The sequence below is a fragment of the Colletotrichum lupini genome, chromosome 3 (assembly GCF_023278565.1).
Source record: "Colletotrichum lupini chromosome 3, complete sequence".
NCBI classification, from domain to species: domain Eukaryota; kingdom Fungi; phylum Ascomycota; class Sordariomycetes; order Glomerellales; family Glomerellaceae; genus Colletotrichum; species Colletotrichum lupini.
The window spans coordinates 5,851,944-5,868,848 of NC_064676.1; the positions used below are offsets into that span (position 1 = coordinate 5,851,944).

General features: G+C 52.4%; 7 protein-coding genes across 7 annotated transcripts; 4 read left to right on the forward strand and 3 right to left on the reverse strand.

Moving 5' to 3' along the window:
- Nucleotides 1-716: 716 nt before the first annotated feature.
- On the forward strand, nucleotides 717-7,523 carry CLUP02_06516 (DNA polymerase family B; the record flags this gene model as incomplete). The annotated part of the gene is made up of 3 exons (XM_049285515.1): nucleotides 717-1,330; nucleotides 1,387-1,529; nucleotides 1,588-7,523. The coding sequence occupies 3 exons, from the start codon at nucleotides 717-719 to the stop codon at nucleotides 7,521-7,523; spliced, it is 6,693 nt and encodes a 2,230-aa protein (XP_049142658.1).
- Nucleotides 7,524-8,003: 480 nt separating this feature from the next.
- Nucleotides 8,004-10,351, reverse strand: CLUP02_06517 (uncharacterized protein; the record flags this gene model as incomplete). The annotated part of the gene is made up of 6 exons (XM_049285516.1): nucleotides 8,004-8,171; nucleotides 8,231-8,908; nucleotides 8,951-9,631; nucleotides 9,689-9,880; nucleotides 10,010-10,099; nucleotides 10,148-10,351. 6 exons carry the CDS (start codon nucleotides 10,349-10,351, stop codon nucleotides 8,004-8,006), a joined length of 2,013 nt encoding a protein of 670 aa, XP_049142659.1.
- Nucleotides 10,352-10,400: 49 nt separating this feature from the next.
- Nucleotides 10,401-10,877, forward strand: CLUP02_06518 (uncharacterized protein; the record flags this gene model as incomplete). The annotated part of the gene is made up of 1 exon (XM_049285517.1): nucleotides 10,401-10,877. The coding sequence occupies one exon, from the start codon at nucleotides 10,401-10,403 to the stop codon at nucleotides 10,875-10,877; it is 477 nt and encodes a 158-aa protein (XP_049142660.1).
- A 149-nt stretch (nucleotides 10,878-11,026) lies between these two features.
- CLUP02_06519 (uncharacterized protein) lies at nucleotides 11,027-12,169 on the reverse strand (the record flags this gene model as incomplete). The annotated part of the gene is made up of 2 exons (XM_049285518.1): nucleotides 11,027-11,539; nucleotides 11,630-12,169. The coding sequence occupies 2 exons, from the start codon at nucleotides 12,167-12,169 to the stop codon at nucleotides 11,027-11,029; spliced, it is 1,053 nt and encodes a 350-aa protein (XP_049142661.1).
- A 791-nt stretch (nucleotides 12,170-12,960) lies between these two features.
- On the forward strand, nucleotides 12,961-13,917 carry CLUP02_06520 (NPP1 domain-containing protein; the record flags this gene model as incomplete). Its single annotated transcript, XM_049285519.1, has 2 exons — nucleotides 12,961-13,211; nucleotides 13,269-13,917. 2 exons carry the CDS (start codon nucleotides 12,961-12,963, stop codon nucleotides 13,915-13,917), a joined length of 900 nt encoding a protein of 299 aa, XP_049142662.1.
- Nucleotides 13,918-14,204: 287 nt separating this feature from the next.
- On the reverse strand, nucleotides 14,205-14,300 carry CLUP02_06521 (uncharacterized protein; the record flags this gene model as incomplete). Its single annotated transcript, XM_049285520.1, has 1 exon — nucleotides 14,205-14,300. One exon carries the CDS (start codon nucleotides 14,298-14,300, stop codon nucleotides 14,205-14,207), a length of 96 nt encoding a protein of 31 aa, XP_049142663.1.
- A 286-nt stretch (nucleotides 14,301-14,586) lies between these two features.
- Nucleotides 14,587-16,806, forward strand: CLUP02_06522 (uncharacterized protein; the record flags this gene model as incomplete). The annotated part of the gene is made up of 6 exons (XM_049285521.1): nucleotides 14,587-14,599; nucleotides 14,673-14,886; nucleotides 14,951-15,337; nucleotides 15,400-15,856; nucleotides 15,925-16,503; nucleotides 16,558-16,806. The coding sequence occupies 6 exons, from the start codon at nucleotides 14,587-14,589 to the stop codon at nucleotides 16,804-16,806; spliced, it is 1,899 nt and encodes a 632-aa protein (XP_049142664.1).
- Nucleotides 16,807-16,905: the final 99 nt, after the last annotated feature.

Consider the following 16,905-nt stretch of genomic DNA (forward strand, 5'->3'; position numbering starts at 1 on the left):
GACGTCCACCGAATTTGGACCTCCACTCCCCCCCGTCGACGGTTCGTTGCTGGGCCGGTGTCCATGGTCCGTGCCTCTGCGTTTAAGTTCCCCTGCAGACTGAGTGTGCGCTGCACAGGCGCTGCGCAGCTGTCGCGCGGGATGTTGGGCTTAATTGAAGTGGGTCCCCCGGTCTCCTGTTCTGGCCTGCAGAACGTGCAGATTTCGCGTAAAGTCGCGACGGGGACGACGCGTCTTTGGCACCATCCTTTTTGTGCCCTGGACAACGAGTAATTGGATAGTGGCCCTCCACTCCCGTCCTCAATGCGCAAAAGCTCAATGCCTTTCGTTCTTGAATACTAGAGTGACAAATCCCACTCTCCCACTCGTCCAATTCCTATTCCTAGGATCGTCAATACCCCGTTTTCTCTCGGTTGTTCTTGGTTTTTTTCGTCACCAAGACAGACTTGCCTTTGTTTATTGGTCTTGACAGAGACGGAGAGAGAGAGAGAGCCTTCTTGATACCCACCACCAGTCCCTCATTGTCAAGTCTTCCCCACTGCTACGAACCTAGCCGTTTGTCTCTGTGGTCTTGTCTCATGACTCCATAGAGGCTGCGATTTCCTCGAGAGACCTCCGTTACCTAGAGTCCCTCGACGGAGATCTACACCGATCAACAAGATCCCTCGAGACATCCCCTTCCTACCGAAACCTCAACCACATAACAGCCGCCCACAATGCCCAACACGAGCCTACGGCGCCCGCAAAAGGGCTACCGCCGCGGCGGCAAGCAAGCCTACCACGGCCCCTCACGAACGACACGCACCTTCGCCGCCTCGGGCCGCAACGAGGCCACCTCGGCCGACGAGAAGTGGGAGCGCACCCGGCTGGCGCACCAAATCGACGAGAATATGGGTTTCGCCCGCTACGAGGGCGGCAAGCGCAAGGAGGGCTGGCTCGTCAACGTGCAGCCCACCTCGGTCGAGGACGACAGGAACCCCAACGGGCGGGCGGCGCTCGACTGTTACTTTATCGAGGACGACGGCGCGCACTTCAAGGCGACGGTCGAGTACGACCCCTACTTTTTGATTGCCGTGAAGAAGGGCCGCGAGAGCGAGGTCGAGGAGTGGCTGAAGCGCGTGCCTGGCGACGGCGTCGTCAAGACGATTAAGAGGGTGGACAAGGAGGATTTGAAGATGCCGAATCATCTGCTAGGGTACCGCCGCACGTTTCTGGAGCTGAGGTTTACGAATGTGGCGGATTTGATGGCGGCGAGGAAGGATATCATGCCCATTGCGGCGAAGAACAGGAAGAATGTGGATGCTTTGGACGCATATGCCGAGGTTTCAACGTAAGTCGTTGCCATGTTCTGGGGTTTATGAAGTGGGTTGACTGACATGCTTGCAGGATGAATGGCGACTTTGACCTTTTTGACGATTCACGAGATGACGATAGACGAACGAATGCTTCTTTTGCCGACGCCAGCGACTTCATTGTCGATATTAGAGAGTACGACGTGCCGTACCATGTAAGAGTAATGATAGATATGGGTAGGTTTGGGTCCTTCGGAGCTCGGAACCAGCCACGACTAACCAGTCCTGATTGCAGATATTCGGGTGGGAAAATGGTACTTCATCGACGTTAAGCACGGCGTCACAAAAATCACAACCAATGAGGACCGCCTGGCCATGGCAGACCCGGTAGTCATGGCCTACGATATCGAGACGACGAAACTGCCCCTCAAATTCCCCGACGCCGCCATCGACCAGGTCATGATGATTTCGTACATGATTGACGGGCAGGGTTTCCTGATCACGAACAGGGAAATCATCTCCGAGGACATTGGCGACTTTGACTACACCCCCAAGCCGGAATACCCAGGACCCTTTATGATTTTCAACGAACCGGACGAGAAGGCCGTGCTGGAGAGGTTCTTCCTACACATCAAGGAGGCGAGACCGACAGTCATTGCGACGTACAACGGTGACTTTTTCGATTGGCCCTTTGTGGACGCCCGAGCTAGCATCAACGGCATCGACATGTACCAGGAGATTGGTTGGAAGAAGGACAGCGAGGACCAGTACAAGTGCAGCTACAGCGTGCACATGGATTGTTTCCACTGGGTGAATCGTGACTCCTACCTGCCTCAGGGATCCCGAGGTCTGAAAGCCGTCACCGTCGCCAAGCTCGGTTACGACCCCGACGAGCTCGACCCCGAACTCATGACGCCATATGCCCAGGAACGCCCCCAGACCCTGGCCGAGTACTCAGTTTCCGATGCTGTGGCGACGTACTACCTGTACATGAAATACGTCCATCCCTTCATTTTCTCTCTATGCACGATTCTGCCGCTTGGTGGTGACGACACGTTGCGAAAGGGTACCGGTACCCTTTGCGAGATGTTGTTGATGGTGCAGGCCTACCAACAAGAGATTGTGTTACCAAACAAGCATGTGTCGCCAAGAGAAGCGTTCTACGAAGGACACTTGCTTGACTCAGAGACGTATGTCGGTGGCCACGTCGAAAGTATTGAAGCAGGTGTCTTCCGCGCGGATATTCCCGTAAATTTTGCGGTTGACACGGGTGCAGTTGATGAGCTGTTGAATGATTTGGACGCCGCGCTGAAATTCAGTATTACGGTGGAGGAAAAGAAGTCCATGGACGATATTGAAAACTATGACGAGATCAGGGAGCAAATCGCTTCTCGGTTGCGCGCATTGAAGGAGACACCGAACCGCAGCGAGCGACCCCTAATCTACCATCTCGACGTTGCGTCCATGTACCCCAATATCATGACGACGAACCGTCTGCAACCGGACTCCATGATCCAAGAGTCGGACTGTGCGGCATGCGACTTCAACCGCCCAGGCAAGACGTGCGATAGACGCATGCCGTGGGCGTGGAGAGGAGAGTACTTGCCGGCAAAGCGGGACGAGTACAACATGATCAGAAATGCTCTGGAGAATGAAAAGTTCCCCGGCAAGTGGCCGAATTCGCCTCAGAGGACGTTTCAGGATTTGTCTCCCGACGAGCAGACTGCTCTCCTGCGGAAGCGGTTGCAGATCTTTTCGCAAAAGGTTTACCACAAGATCCACGACTCGACAACGACTGTCAAGGAGGCCATCATCTGCCAGCGAGAGAATCCGTTCTACATCAACACCGTACGAGACTTCCGTGATCGTCGATACGATTACAAGGGTAAAGCCAAGGTCTGGAAGGGCAAAACGGAAGCCCTGAAGTCCTCTGGCGCAACCTCCAGCGAAGTTGATGCGGCTAAGAAGATGATTATTCTCTTCGACTCGCTGCAGCTTGCTCACAAGGTTATTTTGAATTCCTTCTATGGCTATGTCATGAGAAAGGGATCCAGATGGTATTCCATGGAAATGGCTGGTGTTACGTGTCTGACGGGAGCGACAATTATTCAGCTGGCCAGGTCGCTCGTTGAGCGATTGGGTCGTCCCTTAGAATTGGATACGGACGGTATCTGGTGTATGCTTCCCGCCACGTTCCCGGAAAACTTCGCCTTCAAGACCAAGGGAGGCAAGAAGGTCACCATCTCGTACCCCTGTACCATGTTGAACCATTTGGTTCACGCAAAGTTCACCAACCACCAGTACCAGACGCTCACAGACCCCAAGACTCTCAAGTACGAGACGCACAGCGACAACTCCATCTTCTTCGAAGTCGACGGCCCTTACAAGGCCATGGTCTTGCCGACTTCCAAGGAGGAGGACAAGAATTTGAAGAAGCGTTATGCAGTCTTCAACGACGACGGCAGTTTGGCCGAGTTGAAGGGTTTCGAAGTGAAGCGCAGAGGTGAGCTGAAGCTCATCAAGATCTTCCAGCAGCAAATCTTCAAGTTTTTTCTTGAAGGAGAAACTCTTGCCGAGTGCTATGCTGCCGTTGCCAAGGTTGCCAACCAATGGCTTGATGTATTGCACAGCAAGGGTGCAACGCTAGCGGACGAGGAACTCATGGAGCTTATTTCGGAGAACAGAAGCATGTCCAAGACCTTGGAGGAGTACGGTTCGCAAAAGTCAACTTCAATCACCACGGCGAAGCGTTTGGCAGACTTCTTGGGTGAACAGATGGTCAAGGACAAGGGATTGAATTGCAAGTTCATTATCTGCGCCAGACCCAAGAACGCGCCCGTCACCGAGCGAGCCATCCCGGTTGCCATCTTCTCTGCTGAAGAGACGACGAAGCGTTTCTACCTCAAGAAATGGCTCAAGGAGGAACCTGCGGACACCGACCCGAGAGCTCTATTGGACTGGGACTACTACCTCGAGCGCCTGGGATCCGTTATCCAGAAGCTCATCACCATCCCTGCTGCGCTCCAGAAAGTCAGGAACCCGGTTCCTCGTGTGGCTCACCCCGACTGGCTGCAACGCCGGATCAACATCAAGGACGATAAGATGAAGCAGAAGAAGCTCACCGACCTTTTCACCAAGGGGCCACTGGAAGACATCACCAACCGCAACGGTCGGTCCGCAACCGACATGGAGGACTTCGGCACACAGCTACTCAAGCCAAAGCCCGTGACGTCTGTGGTGGCCGCTTCACAGCCTACTGCCCAGAAGAGAAAGTCTCCCGAAGCTGCTGAGAGCACTGATCCCTTCGCCGCACTGCCCATGGTTATGCCCTCCCCCTCAGACGACTACATTGGCTTCTTGCAATACCAGAAGCAAAAGTGGAAGATTCAAAAGCAGGCTCGCATTCGAAGACGACAGCTTTTTGGAGACCGACGCGGCAACAACCAGAATAACATCCAAAACACGTTCATGAAGCAAGCCCATATGACTTACATGAGCAATTGGCAGCTGTTGCATCTCAAGCCGACGGAAACTCCTGGTATCGTCAACGCTCACGTTCTTATTGATGCAAAGATCCACTCGCTCAAGATCAAGGTCCCGCGACAGGTGTTCTTGAACTTGAGAAGTGGCGAAATGCCCGACGTTGATATCCCTGGCTGTGAGGTCGAGCAGGTCAACCACACGCTTCCGAATGGTCACTCTTCCGTTCACCTCTTCAAGCTTACGGTTCCTGAGGACGTCTACTTCAATGAGGCGGACAAGTTCTCGCTGCTGTTCAACCACCCCAGTGTCGAAGGCGTGTACGAGAAGCATTTGCCGCTGAATATTCGGGCTGTGCTTCAACTGGGTAATCTCTGCACCATTGACGAACAGCAACATGCAGTCCTCGGAAAGGGCCTGGAGCAAGGCTTCGATCTAAGTGGTCTCAAGCGTCCCCTGAAGGCGAAGACCTATCTTGAAACTTCACCCCTGGCATACATCTACGTTTCTCACGTCACTGCTGGCGACAAACAAATCTTTGGAGTCTTTTCTACACTGAAGGACGAGGCACATGTGATCATTCTGCAGAAGGGCAGAGACTCGGGCCAGGACCTCCCCAACATCTCCCGAATCTACACCGAGCTACTTGCTCGGCGAGGAGAAGAGGCGGAAGGCACGAATTGGCAGGATTGCTTTACCTACCAGGAGAAGCTCAACTTCAAAATCACCCAGGTCACGACAAGGCGAAAGGCGCATTTGGAACTCAGCGACGTCGTCAAGAAGATGAGAAAGGACGAGCTGCGACCACTCATGATGGTTATCCAATCATCCCAGCGCAACATGCTCATCAATGACGTTCCGATTCTCGGCGAGTTTCCAGTACTGCCGCTTAAGTATGATGCTGCGGATAGCTCCCTGCCGCCACTTGGCTGGCAAGCAGTCGTTGCTAGACGGCTTGTTGGGCATTATCTTGGTCTTGGCTCCTGGATCTTGCATCTTACAACACTCGCACGGTACGGAGAGGTTCCTCTCTGTAATCTCGAGCGAGAGGACCCGCGCTTCCTCATCGATATTGCCTATGCTAGAAGGTTGCAGAACAACAATGTTGTCCTGTGGTGGTCCGCAAGCCCTCGTCCCGACCATGCCGGTCACGAGAAAGATGACATTATCGGCCCGCTCGAAACTGTCCAGATGCCCTCGATCAACAACCCCGGCACCTTCTCCTCGGTCTGCATCGACTTGGAGGTCAGAAACCTAGCCATCAACACCATACTCACATCCTCTCTTATCAATGAGCTGGAAGGCTCCGAGTCTATTTCTTTCAATCCCGCCGGAGATGGTAACGCGGCTGGCGACGAAGTCATCTCGTCAGAAGGCACGTTTGCCAACGCTGGTGTGTTGGTTCTCCGAGAGATGGTGAAGAGTTGGTGGCAGGAGGCCTGCAAGGGCAACACCATGGCCGATGTCATGGTTCAGCACCTGGTCCGTTGGGTCGAGAATCCCGATTCCTTCCTGTATGACCGTGCTCTGCACTATTACGTGCAGATGATGTCCAAGAAGGCCTTCCAACAGCTCATGGCCGACTTCCGCCGAGTCGGCTCTCAGGTCATCTTTGCCAACTCGAACCGCCTTTTGCTTCAGACGACCAAGGCCGAGGTCGGTACCGCGTATGCCTACAGTCAGTACATTATCAAGTCGATCAAGAGCAAGCCCCTCTTCCACTTCATCGATCTTGAGATCAAGGAATATTGGGATTACCTAGTATGGTACGATGAGTTCAACTACGGCGGCAAAGCCTGTCAGGAGGTGGTGGAGGCAGAGCAGCAGACTCTCGACACCGTCATGCACTGGCAAATGGCGACATTCCTCCCTATCCGCCTGCAGCCCACTTTCCAGGACTGGGTCATTGAGTTCATCCAACTCATGCACAACCTCAAGCGCCCTCAAGACGGAGACTTCTCCTCGACGCCGCGCCTTACACAACTCCCGCAAAAGGCCCTTGCGGAGGGCGCCCAGGGACAAATTATCCTAGGCAAAGTCTTTGAGAAGCCCCTGAAGAAGGACATTGCCAACCTCGTCAACCTACAGAAGCGCGAGCTGCTCCACCCGGAGCTCGCGGAAGACTACTCCTTCCCCAAGCTCCCCGGCTCGCACCTCGCCCACCTCTCCTCGCGCAACGCCGTCCTCGAGCTCGTAAAGTCCCTGATGCAGGTCCTCTCCCTCGACAAGAACATCACCCTCGAAGCGCGCCTCCTGCGCAAAGAGCTGCTCGCCATGTTCGACGTGCGCGAGTTCAGCAAAGAAGGCGCCTTCCAGAACCCGAGCGAGAGCCTGAAGGTGATCCAGCTCAGCTGCGACAGCTGCACCATGGCGCGCGACCTCGACTTCTGCCGCGACGAGGACCTGTTGCCGGAGATTGGGCCCGACGGGCGGCGGCTGGGACCGGAGACGAGGCCTTGGCGGTGTACGTTTTGCGAGGCCGAGTATGATCGGAATGCGATCGAGGAGACGTTGTTGGCGAGCGTGGAGGCGTTTGTGGTGGAGTGGACTACGCAAGATCTCAAATGCGGCAAGTGTGGTGCGTTGAGGATGAACGAGTTTATGGAGCATTGTACGTGCAGCGGGACGTGGGTTGAGAGTGTCAAGAGGGCGGATATTGTGAGAAGGCTGAGTGTGTATTGGAGCGTGGCCAAGTTCTATGGGTTGAGGATGTTGTTGGAGGTTACGGAGGGGTTGAGGAAGGGTCTTTGAGGCCTCGTTGAGGGAAGAGGGAGGTGGGAATGGGCATGGGTAGGCGCGTTTGGGTTGCATTTGACGGCGTTATTGGGGATGTGAGACTTGTGGGAGGGATGATATACTAGATAGCCCTTTGAAAAAGCATGGGAGGCTGTGGTTTACGTGCTTGAATACGAATACTTAATTCAGGATATGGATGCAATCCCTGTGACTGTGAATGTGACTTGTTCGCGTTCTAAGGGGGGGAGGAATAGGGTATCGCTGAGCGGACCGAGACGGCTGTATGGCATCCGTGGTGACTTGGTCCAATATCGAGATTTGATGGAAGTCGTATCTAAAAGTCGTTCAGAATGTGAGAAGTTGAGTCTATCACATGTGCTATCTACTTAACTTAGATTCCACGCCCCAACATCATATTCACCTCAGGATCACCTTCACCCGACCGCTCCAAACCCCTTTTCAGCCCGAAATCTGATTCACTGCTAGGTCAGACTTCTACGGTGCTCCTTTCAGACTTGAGCATTCTGGGATCCCTCGTTCATTAATGACGAAAACGTGCTTCGGGTCGTGAAGCTTATCTCTGTGAGACGCGCACTTGAAGCAGAGCCCAAAGTTTTTGTAACAATCATCGTCATCGCAAATGAGTAAAGCACCCCAAATCAGCTGGATTTATTGCCTGAATCAGCTCAAGATTGGTGCTATATCGGGACAGGGAAACTCACAGTATTGCAACCATCGCAAATCCGTCTTCCAGCGTGCTTGGAAAACGCTTTGGTGGATTCGACCTGAATTTGTCTGTCCTCCATCATGTCCTTGAACGCAGCGATGACAGTCTCAGGCGCGCCGTGGTGCTCCGCAATTTCCAGTACGTCCCACGTACGTTGGTTGCTATCGGTCACACATTCTGTCAGACCAGGACATCTCTTCCGAGCTGGGAACTTGATGATTTCAGCCTTCTCTTCCCATTTCTGAGGGATATCTTCGTGTCCGAGACCTCCGATGGAGGCCATTCGCGCTGCCCATTGGAGGGCCGACCACCCGTCGACGTCACGGCCGTCAACTAGGTTTGGATCCAGGTCGACGAGTCTCTCAACAAGTCCCAGATGCCCCGAATGTGCTGCGCAGTGCAGAATATCCCGTGATATTCTGTCCTTGTCCCATAACGAGGCCAAGAAGTCGTCCGCTCCGTAGTCGTCTAGTAGCATGTCAAACATCTCCAAGGCGAAGTCCTTTCTGGCACAAATTTTGAGCCACGCCGGTTGTCCGTTGCCGTCTGAGGTGTTGAAACTCCCACCCTTCTCAAGCAGGTATCGTATGAGTGATTCGTCGCCAGACCGGAACGTCTCTCCCATGGCACTGCGGAGGTAGCTTCCTGGACCGTCGATGTCGATCCCCCTTTGCTCGACAAGATATCTCACTCATCCCAAGTCGTTCTTGTTTACGTTGTTGCATGCCGCGTCGAGAAGGGTGCCCTGCATTCCATACCACGGGCCCGCATCACCGCCCAGCTCCAAGACCATTTCTACTTCTCCTACTTCACCGAACCTGCAACACCTGTGCACGGTGGACCCGTACCTGTCTGGACCCCTTTCGTTGACCGGAGTACCTTTGGAAATGAAGTATCTGCAGCTATCTTCGCGGCTCTTCTGCTCGCCATAGATCAGAGCGTTCAGTAGAGCGGTATGACCCCAGTTATCGGCGGCCTCAAAGCTGGCGCCGGCGTTAACCAAACGCCGGGTAAGACTGTAATCTTGCTTCGTCACGGCGTGAAAGAGAGGCGTGTAGTCGTTGTCATCTTTGGCCTCCTTGTCGGCTCCGTATTCCAGCAATACCGCGAGCGTATCGCCGCTGTGTGCGAGATGGAGCGGTGTCTGACCAGTCCCCGGGATTCTATGGTTGACGTTGGCCCCGTGCTCTAGTAACAGCCTCACGATATCCGTGTGCGAGTATAGACTCGCAACAGCTAGAGCAGTATATCCCCTCGTATCCGCCTTTTCTTTTTCGATATCCGAGGATGGCGTGAATTCGATGTCCGGGTCGCTGTGCTTCAACAACAACCTGGCACTTTCCGTCTTGCCGTACGTCGCTGCGAGGAAAAAGGCTGTACATTGGGTGTCGCCGAACTATGCCACGCAGTGATAGTCGGGCGGTGGCCACGCCTTGGTGACCAAATGTGCCACGACGGCCGGATAGTCATATGTCCCCTCCAAAGGAGACCAGTTTCGCGCCTTTGAAGGAATAGTCACGTCGGTTCTCTTGCCCCGCAGATATTCGACGACTTCTGGTCTCGATTGAAGTGTCGCTTCGTACAGCGGCGTCAGCCCCTTGGCATCGGTTCGAACGTTGACATCGGCGCCTCGTTTCACGAGGAACTCCACCATGGACAGCGTGCCCTCTTTCGCGGCCACGTAAAGAGGCGGTTAGCCTGCGGATTCTTGAGCGTTGATACTAACCCCGTAATCCAAGAACACTTAAGTCAGCTCCGTGTTATCTTGCTTCACAGCGTCACTCAAGTATTGCTCTTGACGCCCGTAATCAATCTCAACGCCCATGTCTAGAAGCAAGAGACAGACTTCCTCGGATGCTATTTTCTAAATAGCATGAGTCAAGCAATCCATAAGGATCTCATTGTCTCGGACAACATCAGCATGGCTGAGGAATACTCTCAAATTTTCCAGTGACGAGTGATCCACGGCCATGTAGAGACTCTCCTTGAGTCCTACACTGGAGAAATACCCGTTCTGAGACTGGCTCACCAGCAGCTTCTCCACAGCACTATGATTACCCGAGTAAAGAAGGGCTCGCAAAGATCGGGACGAGATATCTAATCTGAGCCGGCTCATAAGTGCAAGGACGTCCTTGCAATCGCATACGAGGCTTGCAATGAGCAAGATGTCAGCCTTTCCCCAGGCGAAGATATCAAGGACGTTTTTTGAAGATGACAACCATGATTCCGACACCATATCAGAGGCTTTGGGGTCTCAAATCAGTGATCTTGTCACTAGAAATGGACGTACTGGCTCAGCAGTTGCTACGGCTCCTGCAGCTGGCCTCGCAGCGCTTCTTATTCACTGCACCAAGTTGGGACACTACTATACCAATGCATGGAAAGGACCCGATACTCGCCGAAAAGAGACCATCACGCAGCAATTTGTCGATCAGATCGCAACTTACGAGGGCATGCAAAATGCTCTAGATAATCTGAGTTCTGGTAGTCGAAGTGGGACGAAGTATGCGAACCCAAGCAAGGATTTTGCATGTGCGATTCAGGATCTGAGGCAATATGATGTACAAGGTGGAGCAGCGAACAACTTGCCTCAGTCTCTAAAACCTATCGCAACTCTGTGCCGAAACTTATGCAGGATATGAAGGCGAAACCAAAGTTGTCTCGAAGAGCACATAATTAAGGTCGTTTGATCTAGCTCACTTGAAAGAACGTCGAATCCATGCAGTCCAGATAACCACTTTACGTTCTCTATTCGTATTCTAGAGCCTCCTTGATGTCGTGGAGAAATTGCTCAGGCGTCCCTCACGGTGAATCTCAAGTTCAGAGTCTCAACTTCTGGGTTCGCTCTGAAACTGAAACCGCTCGCGCCTCCCCATACTGTCACTTCCGTAATTACTTTCCGGCCAAATGTCGCTTTGTGCTGGATGAGGAACAAGGCCGGAGCGGCGCCGTGCGTGCTCCCGAGAATGGCCAATCCCGGCCGAGAATCCATTGAAAATGTCGCCCTCTCGCCCCAACCTGGCACCCTGCGGTACCCGGCGTCATACAGAGCCTGCGCAATGAGGTTAAAGCTGGGGACATAGGTGATGTGAGACTGGAAGATGAGGTTAATGTTGTTAGGACGGACACGCTTTGCTGCGCAGGCATCGAGCCATTGGAAGTAGGCGAGGTCGGAGAGCTGTTCAAGTTCTGGGACGTCGCCGGCGCCGCTTTCGGCTATTTGATATCGGGGGCTGAAGTCTCTGTCAAAGATGATTGCTCCTGAGCGAGGGTTGAAGACGTTTTGGTAGGAGGCTTGTGATGGCTGGAGGAAGAGAGTAACATGTTAGTAAGAGATCCAGAATATTGAAGGCCAAAATTGACGGCTTCGTAGGAGCCGAAATTCAGAACTGACCTCTCCCCACGAGCCATCCCGGAGTGTGAAGTCATTTGCATGCAGGAATGTAGACAGCCCATTCTCCATCGGGTCTACTGGATGACTCGGGTCTGCGAAGACATCGTCCATGAGATTACCGAAACCAGGTGAGGTCTCAAACTGGTCAAAGTCATCGCCGTCACTGAACTCGTCGCCGCCGTTAGTGTTGAACGGCGCCCAGTTAATTTCGCGCGTCCACCCCCACTGTTCGACGGCGGCCTGGTTCTGCCATGGGCTCGCAACGCTGACCCCGCGGTTATGGCGCGTCGCCTCCGCGTCGCTCAGCGGCATGAGCGTACGGAGGTAGACACCCTTTTGGACGCGACCACCGTAATCATTTGGAAAGCTGGGGAACTGTCCTACGACTCGCTTGGCGAGAGGTTCGTGGTCAGGGTAGGGAAGAGTGTCGGGTCTTGCGACTGGTGTGGGGGATGCGCCAACGAGGGCTACTTGGAGGACTGCCCATGACAAGAGGAGGCGAAGACCGCTTGCCCCGAAAGAGTTTGACGTGCTTGACATTGTAAGTTAGAAGTCTTGATGGCTTTAAGAGACACAATGGGCAAGCAGAAATGAAAGCTTCGGAGGGAAAAAATTGGACGTAAGCCGGATGTCGTTTAGATAATGTAAAGAAGCATTACCTAAATCACATCTTCCAGCGCATCCAGAATGAGTGAGCATATTGCGGAAATGACCATTGGCTTTAAGTTTTCCTGGCGTTCGGTAATATATGAAGTGCCTCGTTCCTGAAAAGTCAGCTATAGCCTCATTCTTGGCGGGAGTAATTCAATGCGGGAATGGCACAACGGGGAGTTGCTGGCTCCTAGCAAGAACACTAATTTTATCCAGTTCAATGATATTAGGAAACTTACAATGAGCAATGACTCCACTGGTAAAAAAGCTTCGATGAATCGGCGCGTATATCTTGGAGGTATTTGAGCTAGCTCTTGCGGATGAGATGAACGCAAACACCGTCGATATTGCCGAAGGCAGATAGTCATGTAATTGCCCAAGTTTGGCAGTCTACAGTCTAATTCTCGTTATTTTATTCGCCATGACCAAGAAGCTTCTGGGGGCACTGGCCACTGTGCCGTGCCGTGCGGCGGCCGGCGAAGCCGTCTAATCAAACTCAAATGGACGACGACTGAGAACTTGAAGCAGGGCGGGCAGAATTTATCGGAGTCAACCACTAATGCCCATATCAACATCGTTATCATTATCTCTTAAGTATACGCACCTCTCGAGATATCCCATCAGCGACTCGCTAGTGTTATAACCTCTGTCTCAGCTCAACTTATACATCCACTGACAACATGTTTGTGAGAGTTCAGCACCTTCTTACAGTATGCCTCCTCTTCTCGGAGGCTGCCGTAGCTGCCATCTTGCCTCGCGGAGGCGATGATTCAGGTGGTCATCCATGGGCCAATCATGATATGATCACACCTTTCAAACAGGACTCCTCTCCCGGGACAGACGGTCGTCTGGAACGTAGATTTAACCCGTTCCTTGCCGTCACTGGAGGTTGTGATCCGTATCCTGCAGTTGATGCCAGCGGGGCTCTTGGGTAAGCCTCCACGTTGTTCATCATAAAAACAAAATCATATCTAATGGAATAAAATAGAGCAGGTCTGAAGCCTACAGGCGGCGGGAGATCAGGCTGCGGCAACGGCGGCGCCGGCCAAGTCTACGCTCGCCACGGAAGCAGTCACGGACGTGATGCCATCATTTACAGCTACTACTTCCCCAAGGTTCGGTGGGGCAAGGGAAACGATGAGGGGCACCGCCACTACTGGGCCAGCGTTGTGGTCTGGATAAATCGATGGGGTTGCAACGCCGAGAAACCCTCCTCATACCGGGTCGTTGGCATCTCATACACGGTCGACCACTTGAGATGGGGTACTACGGCTGTCGGTGACCTCAAATTCAGAACCTCACCCACGAACCCGATTGTCTCAATCCACGATAACGCCATGGCACCTTTTCAAGATACAGACATATCCGCGGCTTCCAATCGCACTCTTATCGCGTGGAGCTCGTTACCTAGCCCAGCGAGGCAGGCCTTGACTGACGTCAAATACGAAAAGACCCAAGTGCCGTTTAACGATGCCAATATCCAAGGATCCCTCGATGGGGCTTATCAACAGATATTCTACAACGGTTTGAAGGACGGGCAGGACTGTACCAAAGACATCCCGGACCCTGATGGTCCTGACTTGGCACCTGGCGAGCAAGAGCCTATTGCAATTCCTCTGCCTCCTGTTGATAATTAGATACATCAATGAAGACAAACAGAGACAGTCTAAATGATTATTGAACAGCTGAGTAATATTCGCAATTGAAAAAGTGATGTGATATCACTGATTTTGGGTGATCGTCCTTGGCAGTGTCTCTTTGAGTTCAATCTTGGGTCTACCATCCATCATGCCTGCAACGCAAATGACCTTCAGTCATTGCTGAATTGAGTGTGATCATGGACGAATTTTGATGAAAAATAATCGACTCCTTTACACTGTGTGTAGAAGCAGGGCTTTTGGTGTGATGTGGTGTAGGAGCGACGTCAAAATGTGTCACAAAAAGCGGGCCCACTCAATGTGGGCAGCATTAACCACATCCATATCTCGTGACACACCCCCCAGACGCCTAGAGCTATCATCCGTACAATAGGCGTCTATATTACGCCTTAGCCCCGAAGGTAGCAAACTAGTTAGAAATAGGCGTTTATACTATGCCTTAGCCCCAAAGGTAGTAGACTAGTTAAAAAAACCCTACCTATACGGAGACTCGAACGGTCGCCTCTCGCTTTTTAGGTGCACGACCTGTAGATAATGCGGTACTTAACTATTGTGGTAATAGCGGATAGGAGCTGGGCTCATAACTGTCACAAAAAGCGGGCCCACTCCATGTGGGCAGCATTAACCACATCCATATCTCGTGACAAAATGGAATGCAAGGGTCAAGCGTGCCGACTTACATCATAGCATATCGACCGATCTTCTTATTCTGTCTATCGATGACGTCTTTTGAGACTTCCGCACTTGGCCTCAACTTCCAGAAAATCCTCAAGAGACTTCCAATCAGCCGAGGTTGAAAATTACTGAACAGCTCCGCCTACCCACAGACGGCGCGGAGTCCCGGATCCTCCTGGAGCTGGGCCAGAAAATACCGGAATGCAACCAACACGCCGCTAGAAGCTTGTTGGACACATTCCGCATGATTCCATCATTGCTCGGTTCGGAGTTGTTGCTGAATGCCTGTAATGACCACGGGAACTAAACGTTCCCACATCAAATACGCGTGTTTCAGGGATTGTGCGTCTTCTGATACCATGCGGTTTACCACGGCCGATAACAGGGGCTGTCTGATACTAAAAGTCCATATGTGCAGAATGGTCCTCGAATTCTTTCGAGTGAGAATTTTGATCTCGTTTGCAGTTATGGAAGGAACATCGGATTCGAAAGCTGCTCCTGAAGCTCCCAACATAATCCTACCAGATATGCCAGAGCCACAAGCTCAGAACCTTGCCTCGAAGGCCCCCATACAGAATCATGATCCTGAAGCTGTCCATGCAGTGGACGCAGAAGCTCTCATCATCGATTGGGACGGGCAATGCGACCCTGAGCACCCCTTGAATTGGTCAGATGAAAAGAAGGGGCTGAACATCGCCATACTGTCTCTTCTCAGCGTAGTTACGTCAGTAATTCTCAGGCTCTTGGCTTCTTGAAATATCTCTTGGTTGGTGCTGACATTTCCAGACCTCTGGGCTCCTCAATGTTCGCGCCTGGCATTCCCCTTATCGTGGAAGAATTTCACGATGACAGCTCCGTTACTGCAACCTTTCTGCTCTCGATCTACGTCCTCGGATTCGCCCTTGGACCTCTGTTTGTAGCCCCGATCAGCGAACTATACGGCCGCAGATACCTCTACATCTTTGGGAATATCCTCTTCACAGGATCCACAATCGGGACAGCGCTGAGCAGTAGCATCGGAATGTTGCTTGCTTTTCGCCTCTTGATGGGTCTATCTGGCGTTGTTCCCCTCACTATTGGGAGCGGAAGCATCGCAGATATGATGCCGCCCGAGAAGCGAGGTAGAGCCGTTTCAATCTGGGCGCTGGGTCCCTTGTTGGGCCCATGTGTTGGGCCGGTCGCCGGCGGTTATCTCATTCGCGCCGCTGGATGGAGGTGGGTGTTTTGGCTTATCAGTATTCTAGTAAGTTCATGTTTCTCGGTCTTACGATATGTCGTTAGGAACTTCCAAGACTGACGGCGCTCTTTCAGGCAGGACTATTCATTCCAGTCTCAATTCTTGTATTACGGGAAACGTACCCCCCTGCTATTCTAGAGCACAAAGCCAGCCGTCTTCGGAAGAAGACTGGAAACCAAGAGATACGAAGCAGACTCGAACAACAGACCCGTATGTCAGAGAAACTCCGTCTTGCCGCCATGCGCCCGATCAAGCTCTTGGTAGCCACTCCTGTGGTCACTCTCAACGCCCTCTACATCGCTATTTCTTACGGCATCCTGTACCTCCTGGTAGCAACTTTCACTTTTGTCTACACAGAATACTATGGATTTGACGAGGGTTCGAGCGGTCTCTCTTTCCTTCCCGCCGGCATTGGCATGGTCGTTGGCGTGATCGGTTTTGGGCAGTTGACCGACTTGATTGTGAAGCGGACGAAAGCCAGAGGCTTAGAGCACAAGCCCGAAGACCGATTGAAACCAATCATGACTGTTCCTTGTGCGTTGGCTTTACCATTCGGCTTGTTTCTCTACGGCTGGACGGTACAGAATGGGGTCCACTGGATTGTTCCGATGTTGGGCGTCATGGTTATGTGTATTGGATTGATGGGTACAATGGTAAGTTCGAAAACACTTAGTAGATCTTGCTTACATTTACTAACAACAGGGCAGACATGTATTCAAAACTATCTCATTGATGCCTATCCGCAATATGCCGCCTCAGTGACAGCGGCACTGACAATTTTGAGGTCGCTCCTTGGTGCTCTATTGCCCTTGTCTGGACTGGAAATGTATGACGCTTTGGGCCTGGGTTGGGGGAATAGCTTGTTGGGGTTCATTGCATTGAGTCTTGTTCCAATCCTGGTATCATTCTACGTCTTCGGGGAGCGCATACGGGGCAGATTCAACTCCAAGTTGTAAAGGTTTCCCGTCTTTGTTCATAACAAGACTTGTTGGGGGCCATGCGATTAAACATGTATTAGTAATTGAGAGTCTCCAATACCTAATGCTTCCTCCTTT